The following is a 10,592-nucleotide window of genomic DNA, read 5'->3' on the forward strand; positions in this document are numbered from 1 at the left end:
TTTTACAGATGAGGAAACTGAGGCAAATAGAGTTAAGTGACTTGTCCAGGGTCACATAGCTCAAACATTGTGTGAGTTCAGTGAAAGCAGTAAATATGAGAATTGTAGGAGAGCTAATGAAACTTGGCATCTGATAAAATGTGGAGGATGAAGTAGAAGTGAAAAATTACTTCTTGATCATAAACCTGGAATCAAAGGAAGCTGAAAGAGAACTTCCAGGTATAGGAGAAAAACCAAGAGAGTTTCATGATGGAAGCCAAGGGAGGATAAAGACTGACAAAGGTGTCAAGATATTGTTGGAAACCTTGGAAGGAGCAATTTCAATAATTGCCTCAGAAACCAGATTGGAAGGAGTTGAGAAATGAGTAAGAGGTGAGAAAATGAGAGACAAGTGTGTTTTTTTTTTCCTACAAGTTTAGCTATTAGAATAGAAATTTGATAGCTTCAGGGCATGGTGGAGTAAAACAAAAGGAGGTTTGGGGTCTTTTTGTGGGGGCGGAGGTATTTTTTGTTTGTTTGTTTTTTAAAGATGGGGCAAAACTGGGCATTAGATAAGCCAGTGGTTAAGGAGCAATTGAAGATGAAAGGAAGATACAATGACAGGAGGATGGCTAATCTCTATAGGTACCTGTCACTGTAGCAGAAATACAGATGTCTCTGGAAAGATGATAGGTTTTTTGTTTGGGTTTTTTTTTTGTTTTGGTTTGGAGTTTTTTTGTTTTTGTTTTTTTTTTGGTGAGGCAATCAGGGTTAAGTGACTTGCCCAGGGTCACACAGCTAGTACGTGTCATGTGTCTGAGGCTGGATTTAAACTCAAGTCCTCCTGACTCCAAGGCCAGAGCTTATCCACTGTGCCACTGAGCTGCCCCTGAAAGGTGATAGTTAAACCCATGGGAACTGATGAGATTACCAAGGGAGAAAATATAGAGGGAAAAGAGAAGAGGACCTAAGATAAAACCTTAGGGTATATCTTATGTTGGGGGTGTGATATGAATGGTTACCCGGCAAAGGAGACTGGAAGGGGTTCAAAGAGGTTGAAGGAGAACTAGGAGAAAAGTAGTAACTGGTGTCATGAAAGGTTAAAGAGGAGAGTTATCCTGGAGGAGAGAGTGGTCACTAGTGTCAGGTGCAATCTATAGGTCAAGAAGAATGAAGATTGAGAAAAGATTGATTTGGCCCTTAAGAAGAGGTCATTGGTAACAAGCAGTTTGATTCCAGTGATATGGCCAAAAACTAGATTGCAAAAGGTTGAAAAGTGAGAGAAGAGAAAGTAGAGGTAGCAAAGACAAACCTTTTTCAAGGAATTTGAATAAGAAAAAGAGGAGAAATGTAGGATGAAGCTTAAACAGATGTTATGGGTCTAGTGAAGGTTTTAGACAGTAGTGAAGAAACCAGCAGCTCGAAGTGTTTTGAAGATGGAGGGGGAGCGTAATTCGCAATCTGATGGAGAAGATTGGGGGGGGTGGGATCAAGGGCACATGAAGGCAGGTGGGGGGCGGGGTAAGCATTGGCAAAAAGAGAGGCCATTTCTTTGTCAGAGACTAGAGAAAAGAGGCAGAGGGGTTGAGTGCAAAGTGATGTCTGGAGAGGTTTTGAAAAGAAAACAAAGGGAGAAGTTACCTCAATTTTCTCAGTAAAATAAGAGGCAAGAGCTGAGAGACTAGGGAGAGGAGGGAAGTGTGAGAGGCTTGAGGACATAATAGAAGTTTTAGAATAGCTTTTGTTGGGGTGAACTAGGGAATCAATTAATGGAGGAATAAAAGGATTGTCTTGTCTGTCGAAAGGGCCTAGTTGAGGTCCAATGACATGAATTTGTTCTATACCCACACTACATGGTTGTGAGATTTCATCCAGTTGTTTTTCACAGCTCATGTAGAATCAGAAGATAGCAGCAGTAATCTGGGGCTGAGGTTTTGCAAGAGACAAATTATAATAGGACAAAGGGGCCTAGGATTCAAGCTGAAATGGCTATTAGGTTGGGTTTGGAGAGGAAAGATGCTCCTCTGAAGCCAAGTTGAAGTCCTAACTCCTCTAAGAAGCTTTCCATAATTTCCTGAATGTGTAGTAACTTCTCTTCCTGCTTATTGTCCATTCCAGTCATTGAGCACTTAGCCTCTGCTATCTTCAGCTATTTTAAAATCACATCTCTAAACTGTGAACTCCTTGGAAGCAGACAGTACATGTCTTTGTATACCCCACAATACCTAATACATTTATACCTCATACAAAGTAAGTGCTTAGAAAATATTCAGTGATGGCATTAGATGCCCTTTAATTTCAATATCAGGGATCTTTATCTTACATGACATTTTGTACAACAGAAATATCTGGAATCTCATCTATTTCTATAAGGTCATGTTTCTCCTTGTTTATCTGTACTAGGAGAAAGCATATCCCAGAAAAGTTGGCATTAATCATTTAGCTTTTCACTGTGAATTAATTACAAATATAGCTATCACATAATCAGAATTTTTAAAAGTTTTTTTAAAGAGTTTTCCCCTCGTACTTTCCTCATCACAAGTTTGCAGAATTTGTGGTGTAGAATAGCTAGAGTAAAGATGGTTTTGTTTTGTTTTCTAGTACAAACTGCCAGCACACACAGAGATCAGCTGGAAAGCAGATGGCACAATCATGGCTCTTGGCAATGAAGATGGGTATGTGTGTTTGTTTTTTGTTAATTGTCATTTTCATATATATTTCATTACCAGTTAGAGAATGCCATCTGTAATGTTGTTTGGGGAAACCCAGTGTTACTTTGAATCTACTGTTGCTGCAAGAGGCATCATACGTGGGGGAAACCACGAAGAATAATTTGGGCACCTTCCATGGTAATAAAGGAAGAGTGTGCCGCTGTTTTGCCTGCCCTTCCACAGCACATGACATGTGCCACAATAGTAATTGTTTCCTGCATTGAACCTGATGTTGAGAGCAAATCCATCTACACCTTTAAAGAAAGAGAAGTTAAGCAGAATTGTTCTATAGACTTCAGTAAGCTTTCTTTCTGTGTTATCTTTCAGGAGAATAGTATTTGATGCCCCTTTTAAAAAAAAAAAAGTTTGTCTTCACCTAAAAGCAACAGAAGCAGAATCTTATGATAGAAAGAGGGTCTGGCCATAGTTACAAGCCTTGGTTGCAGAGAACCAGTTCAAGCCTTCTTTTTCACACAGTGCTCTGGTTGGATGACCCACCTCACAGTTGTTTTGAGGATCACCTGAGATTTGTTAGACAAGTCCTGATAGCTATAAAGCACTTGATACATTAGGTTTTTGTTGTTGTTGTTGTTTTGATTTTTTAGGCAATTGGGGTTAAATGACTTGCCCAGGGTCACACAGCTAGATACATTAGTTATTAAGAATGTAGTATATGCTACTCAACAATCACTGGCCCTCCAAGCTTCCCACATTTTGTGACTTAAACATAAGATTGTAAGATATGTATATAAAGCTCTTTGTAAACCTTAAAACTTGCTAAATGTTAGCTGTTATTTAAGGCGTAACAAAGTTGTTATTACTTAATTTGAGAATCCTAGTTGTTAGACCCAATTCTTTTTTATTTTTTTGGCACAGTAAGTAATCTGCAGAATCATCATGAGCCTACTTAACTCTTCTTTTCTCAATTTGGTAGAACAAGAGAGATACTGTTTGAATAGGATTTTAATGTCACTCATTTTTCTGGTCTTGATATGTTTCTCATTTCAGATCCATAGAAGTATTTCAGGCTCCTAACTTAAAATTGATCTGTACTATTCAGCAGCACCACAAGCTAGTGAATGCCATTCGATGGCACCATGAGCATGGGACCAACCCAGAATTAAGCTGTCTAATAGCTTCCGGATCCAACAATGCTGTCATTTATGTGCATAACTTGAAGAGTGTGATAGGTAATGGATTTCAGCTTTTGTTACTAACCTAACAGGAGAGAGCCATTGATAGTTAAGTAATTTTCCACAGTAGGCTTTGTACCATTTTAACAGACTGCATCAGTTTACCCTCTTAGAGGTAGATCAGATACCAGATTCTCCTCGTGTCTCTCCTCTGTGCAAAAACCTTCCATGCTTACCGGTTGCATTACACGATCAAAGACACTCTACTTGTCTACCTTTATTTTCCATTTCTCATGTACATAAAATATTGACTCTAACTAAATTGATCTATTTACTGTTCCCAAGACATGCCATCTTCACTTTCACTACTTACCTTCAAGGACCAGTTCATGTTCCACCTTTACTGTAAAGTTCCTTTATCACACCTACAGGAAATAATCCTTTTTTCCTCTGACTTCCTACGGTACTTAGCATCCATACCACTTATATTTGGTACTTATTTACTGAGTGGTATCATTAAATATTTTCCCAATGAAATTATGTTTCTTGTGTTTGTATTCCACTCTCCAGATGGCACAGTGCTAAGCGTACCTAGTACATATGCAGTAAATATCTGACTGATTTTCTTTGTCCGTAGCTATGGTGGAAACAAATGTTATCTTTTTTATTGTATAGAAAACTCCTTCCAACATGTTTCCAAGTGTTATTCATAACCAGATCTATCATTATTTAAAGAAAAAAAAACCACAAGTATATCTGAAGTTTTTCCATTAAAGCAAACTATAGATAAACTTTGTAAGAAATGATATTTTGAAAGGTTATGTCTGTGTCCCAACAATTCTGATTTCTGATCTTGGGAATGATTGCCAGATTTTTTAAAGCATTTAAATTGGCGCATGAATAAATTGGTAAATGAAATGAATTAATTTTGCTTGCTGATTATATCTTTGTGTTTAATACAGTGTCCTCCCACTATATCATTTAAGAGGTGGAATGGAACTAGAACTTATTATTTGTAGTTATGAAGCATTTGAGTTTTTCCCTGCCATCATCCCACTGAAGAAAGACACAAAGAAATATCAGGATCCCTATATTACATGAACACACCCCAGTGAAACACATTTCTATATTGATCACATCCAAAAATGAATTTCTTATTCTTCATATTAGTCCATTATCTTTCTGTTATGAGGTAGGAAGTATGCTGCTTTATTGGTACTCTGGAATGATAGTTGATTATTTAATTGATCAAAGTTCTTAAACCTTTCAAAACCGTTTATTTTTATAATAATTAAATGGTTTTTCTGTTTCCGCTCATTTCACAGTTCAATTCATAAAATATTTTCCATGTCTTTGAAATCATCTTTTAACACATTTCTTACAGCACAATAGTATTGTATCATATACCACAATTTGTTCAGCTTTTCCCCAATTTGGAGACATCTCTTTAGTTTCCAAGTTTTTGCCTCCACAAAAAGAGCTAACATAATATTATATGTGAAGGACCAATTTCTTTCCTCTATCTCTTTGGGGGTTTAGACCTAGCAGTGGCATGTCTGGGTCAAAAGATATCCATGTTTAGTAACTTTCTGTTCGTATTTTCAAATTGTTTTCCAGAATGGTTAGATTCATTCACAGTGTCCCCCAAAAGTGTACCAATGTGCCTGTTTTCCCGCAATCCTTCCCACATTTGTCATTTTCTCTATTTATCATCTGTGCTAATCTAATGAGTGTGAAGTAGAACTTCAGAATAGCTTTAATTTGCATTTCTATAATTATTAGTGATTTGGAACATTTTTTCATATATTGAGAACTGCCTTTTCATACCCTTACACCATTTATCATTTGGGGAATGGCTCTTATTATGAATTTGAATCACATTTATATATCTTAGAAATGAGACTTTTATCAAAGGAACTTGCTGCAAAGATATTTTTCACTTTGTATTTCCCTCCTGTATTAGATTTGTGCAAAACTAACTAGAACTAGAACTTGATTTGTAGTCAGAAAACCTAAGTTTGAGTCCCAGATCTGCCAGTTTACTCACTTTATGACCTTGGATGAATGTCTAAACCACTCTGAGTCTCTGTTTCCTGCTGTAGCTTGTTGTGAGCATAGAGTCAACTGAGATCACATCTTTCATAACACTGTAAATGACAAAGTATAGATATAAGCGCTTATTATTTTAGGCATTGCAAAAATGTTTATTAAAGATTTGCAGTAGTTTTCAGAATACTGCATTTTGATTGTACTATGACATATTCTCTCCTCTGTACATTGGGTTACTTTTTATGATAATGATATCATCTATGGCTTGTCTTACAGAGAATACCCCAGAATCACCAGTGACAATTACAGAACCCTTTCGAACCCTCTCTGGACATACAGCTAAAATCACTAGTCTGGCTTGGAGTCCTCATCACGATGGAAGATTAGTATCTGCGTGCTATGATGGCACAGCTCAGGTACTTATAATGCCTTATTTCTATCCCGACTTAATGAAGTCCTATAATAATAGTCCCTTGCCTTGCCATATTCTTCACAATATTGCCTTTGAGCATAATGGTTTAAAAGAAAGCCCTGAGTTGGAAGTCACTTAACCACTTTGTGTCTTGGTTTCCTCATCTGGACAATGGAAATAATAATACCTGTAGTACCTACCTTACAGGGTTGTTGTAAGAATCAAATTTGAGGTAATGAAGAAGTGCTTAGTGAATCCTAAAGCACTATATATATAGGGCAGCAAGGTGGCATAATGGATAGAGCCCTGAGCCTGGAGTCAGGAATACCTGAGTTCAGATCTGGCCTCAAACACTTACTGGCTGCGTGACCCTGGGCAAGTCATTTAATCCTGTTTGCCTCAGTTTCCTCCTCTGTAAAATGAGCTGGAGAAGGAAATGGCAAACCACTCCAATATCGCTGCCAAGAAAACCCCAAATGGGGTCATGAAGAGTCAGACATGACTAAAATGACTGGACAACAGCAGAGCATTTTATAAATATCAGTAGTTATTATGAGAAAATACTCTCCCCTATGTTGATGGATGGCTTGTATAGGCCCTGGAAGGCAAAAGGTTTATATATTGTATGAAAGTCTTAGTGACGCTTCAGCTTGATTTCCCTTACTTCCAAGTGAGGGGAAGAATATATTGAAGGAACAATGAATATATTGAAGGAAGTTAAAAAATACTGATCTAAGATTCTGTTCACGCGTCACCATTGATTTTGTTCAGGTATGGGATGTTCTCAGGGAAGAGCCTCTCTGCAATTACCGGGGACACCGGGGAAGATTACTTTGTGTTCAGTGGTCTCCACTGGATCCAGATTCAATCTTTTCAGGGGCAGATGATTTCTGTGTACACAAATGGCTGATTTCAATGCAGGATCATACCCGGCCACCTCAAGGTGAGTATTAAAAAACCTGGGATGCGTACAGGTGATGCAAAGCAAATATCTGTTAGAAAATTGTTATAAACATGTGTGTGTATATGTGTGTGTGTACTTTAAAATATTCCTTTAACCTTTCACTATGGACCAAACCTTACATTCCTAGATGTTTCTCTCCCATTTCCGATGTATTTTTTCAACTTGAACTTTTGCTTACTGGTGGATAAGGTTACCGATGTTTTCCAATTGTTGGGATAATTCAGTGGGTTTTTGTTGAGCCTGTATTTCCAGCTGATCTGGACTAGATGCCATTCCATACGAAGTCTGCTGTTTGTTGCTCTTTTGGATTGTGGGAAATACTTTGGATTGTACTTTCCTGATTAGTAGTTTTTTTCCTTAGTTCCTCTGTCATTTTCTTTTCACATCTCTTATTTTCCTTTCATTTCTTTAACTGATTTTGTACTTTCTTCCTACTCGTCTTTTATCTGATCTTATGATTTTCTTAGCTTTGCCAATTCTTATTTAATATTTTTGACTGTCATTCTTCCCCCTAAGGATTTTAGTCTATTTTTGGTGGCTTCTTTTTTTTTTCCCCACTTTTATTCTTCTCAGGTTTTCAACTTCTTTAGTTCTGCTGGATTTTTAAGTTACTGCTTTTTTTTTCCTTATATGCACATGTGTTTGGTTATTTCTTTTCTTTTTGGTACTTCTCTTTTCTGTGGAATGTGTGAGGATCCTGGCTCTTTCACTTTAGTCCTTTCACATGGGCATCTTAACTTAGTCTCAGAAGCTGCTGTTGTAATTCAAGCTACACCAGGGAGAAACACCTTTTATTATGCCTACAAAATCAGTGTCCCATATTGAGAGACTGCCCCCCTCTGTCCTGTGTGCTAACAACTTTTTAGTTCATTATTTTCTGATTTATTATTCCTTCAGGCAAAAAAGGTATTGAGTTAGAGAAGAAAAGGCTCTCTCAGCCTAAACCCAAGATCAAGAAGAAGAAAAAACTGACAGGGAAAGTGGCAGCAAAGCAGGAGGTGATTGATGTGGTCGATGAAGAGGACTGCACCAAAGATAGCTCTCTACCCATTGAAAATGGGGTGTCAGACCAGGAAGGTGAAGATGAAGCACAAGAGCCAGAGATTCCCAATGGTACCTCTTCAAATGGTAAATAGTAGTCATCTGTGATTCACTAATTTTCTGTGATTGCTTGGACATGACAGATAAGGTTATGGTGAAAGGGAACATAAATATAGACTATAATAAATTTTATTTCCCACCTCTCAAACAGCAGGCAAAGTCATAAAAATTAATATACAAGACACTTAATTTTCCATGCACCTTCTAGAATAAGAGTTCTTCCCCTGGGGACTGAATCTAGATTTGAGGGGGCTCATAAGCTTGTTTTTTCAATACTTTGATAACTATATTTCAAAATAATTATTTTTCTTTGTGATCTTACATGTTTTATTTTGTGCTTTTAAAAACATTGTTCTGAAAAGGCATCTGTAGGCTTGACCAAACTGCCAAAGGAAAGTCCATGATACAAAAAAGATTAAAAACCCCTGTAGCAGAAGTTGTTCTGCCTTCCACAACATGACCCTGATTTTCCTAGTGCCTCAGTCTTAGCTGTACCTTAGGTGCTTTCGGAAGATACATCATCTGTTTCAGGGGACCATTTACTCCTCTAAAACAATAATTCTAATCTTCATTAAGTGATATCTTGATTTGGAGAGTATCTATTTAAACGTTTGATACTGTATCGGTAAACGTGTATAGCAAGTGTAAATTTTATCAGATTGGTAAGGAGGAATAGCACTGGGTACAGAAATACCTAACCTTTTTGGGGAGTTTTATAAGCAGATGGTAGTGTCCAAGTTTTATACCTCGATATGTAAATGGACCAGTTATTTCATTGATATGAATGCTCCCTCCCCAATCCAGCTTTCTTGTTCTCCATTGCATCCCAGAGCCAAGAAGACAAGGGTACTGGTGCATTTTCCTGGACCTTAAAGAGTTCTTACTTTACTAATCAGCCCCAGTGGGTTAAATTATCATCTCTACGTAGATGACTCCCCTATCTATATATTCAGCCTCTCGATTCTTCATATTCATTGTTTTCTTAAAGCATAGTAATATTCCATTACTTTCACATGCATAATTTGTTTCCTAATTTGATGGTCGTCTACTTTGTTTCCAATTCTTTGCTATTACAAAAAAGCACTGCTATGATTATTTTGGTATAAATGGGACCTATCTGTCATCAACCTCCTTTCAGTATATACCTGCCTGGTGGTGGCACAATCAAACAATCAAAGATTGTTCCTTTCTTTTCAGGAGAATTCCAAACTGCTTTCTGGAAAGTTTGAATCAATTCACACCTCCCCCAGTAATGATTTTTGTCTTCCCACAACCCATCCAACATTGATTGTTCTCATCTTTTTTCATCTTTACCAGTTTGCTGGGTGTGATGTGTTTTAATTTGTATTCCTCTTATTAGTAATTTGAAATAGTCTTTCATACCATCACTGTTAATGTGTCATTCTTTGAGAATGAAACTTTTCCTTTGGAGAGTGGCTCTTGAATCTTTGTGCTAACCCCGCGCAATAAGCTCCTTGGAAGTAGAGGGTTTTAATCTTTATACTGGTATCTCCAGTACCTAGAACAGTGCCAGACATGTAGAAAGCATTTAATAAATATTTATTCATTAATTGATGTCAGACCCTATAAGAGATACATAATGCAAAAGGTTTTTTCCCAGTAAAAGGCTCTACTTCTTAGTGTATTTACAAAATTAATATTTTGTTCGTGCTAAAGCTTTTCAGTTTTGTCTTTTGTGAATTGCCTGTAATCCCTTGTTTGGTTAAGAAATCACCTCACACCCAGCCCAGCAGTTCAGCCCAGACTATCCCAACATAGCTTTGAATGGCAGATCATGGCATCCTCTCTCATTTGTTGATGGTGTGATCTTTCATGTTTGGGTCATCTATCCATTTTGATTTTATTTTAATGAACGTACATTTTTAAAGCACTTGAAAGTTTACTTGAAAGTTAACCAGTCCATATAAATTCAATTCATCAAACATTTGTCAAGTGTTTACTATATTCAAGACACTGGGGATACAAAGAAACAATGCTTACTCTCAAAGACCTTACACTTGTATCTGTGAGAAAGGGGTCTACATGCACACAAATAGGTATGGAATGACAAAAATTGTGGAAAACAACACCACACAAATAATTGAGGGAAGTAGGAGGGAAGGCATCAAGGAAGTGATGCTGCCTGAACTGAGTGCTGAAGGAAGATTAAGATTAGAAGGCAGTTGTGTGATGACTTATATTGATAAACTTAATCCTTCTGAGCAATACAAGGATCTAAGACG

The 10,592-nt window shown here is 37.3% G+C and overlaps 1 protein-coding gene across 2 annotated transcripts in view; it reads left to right on the plus strand.

Moving 5' to 3' along the window:
• GEMIN5 (gem nuclear organelle associated protein 5) overlaps positions 1–10,592 on the plus strand; it is a 45,800-nt gene that overhangs the window by 15,299 nt on the left and 19,909 nt on the right. For both annotated transcript variants that reach the window (XM_027842002.1, XM_027842003.1), the window contains exons 12-16: positions 2,581–2,654; positions 3,699–3,880; positions 6,149–6,288; positions 7,056–7,227; positions 8,146–8,376. In XM_027842002.1, coding sequence (XP_027697803.1) covers positions 2,581–2,654; positions 3,699–3,880; positions 6,149–6,288; positions 7,056–7,227; positions 8,146–8,376 — 799 coding nt within the window. The remainder of the gene's footprint in view (positions 1–2,580; positions 2,655–3,698; positions 3,881–6,148; positions 6,289–7,055; positions 7,228–8,145; positions 8,377–10,592) is intronic.

The sequence above is a fragment of the Vombatus ursinus genome, unplaced genomic scaffold, assembly GCF_900497805.2.
Source record: "Vombatus ursinus unplaced genomic scaffold, bare-nosed wombat genome assembly UNPS02014863.1, whole genome shotgun sequence".
Taxonomy (NCBI): Eukaryota; Metazoa; Chordata; class Mammalia; order Diprotodontia; family Vombatidae; genus Vombatus; species Vombatus ursinus.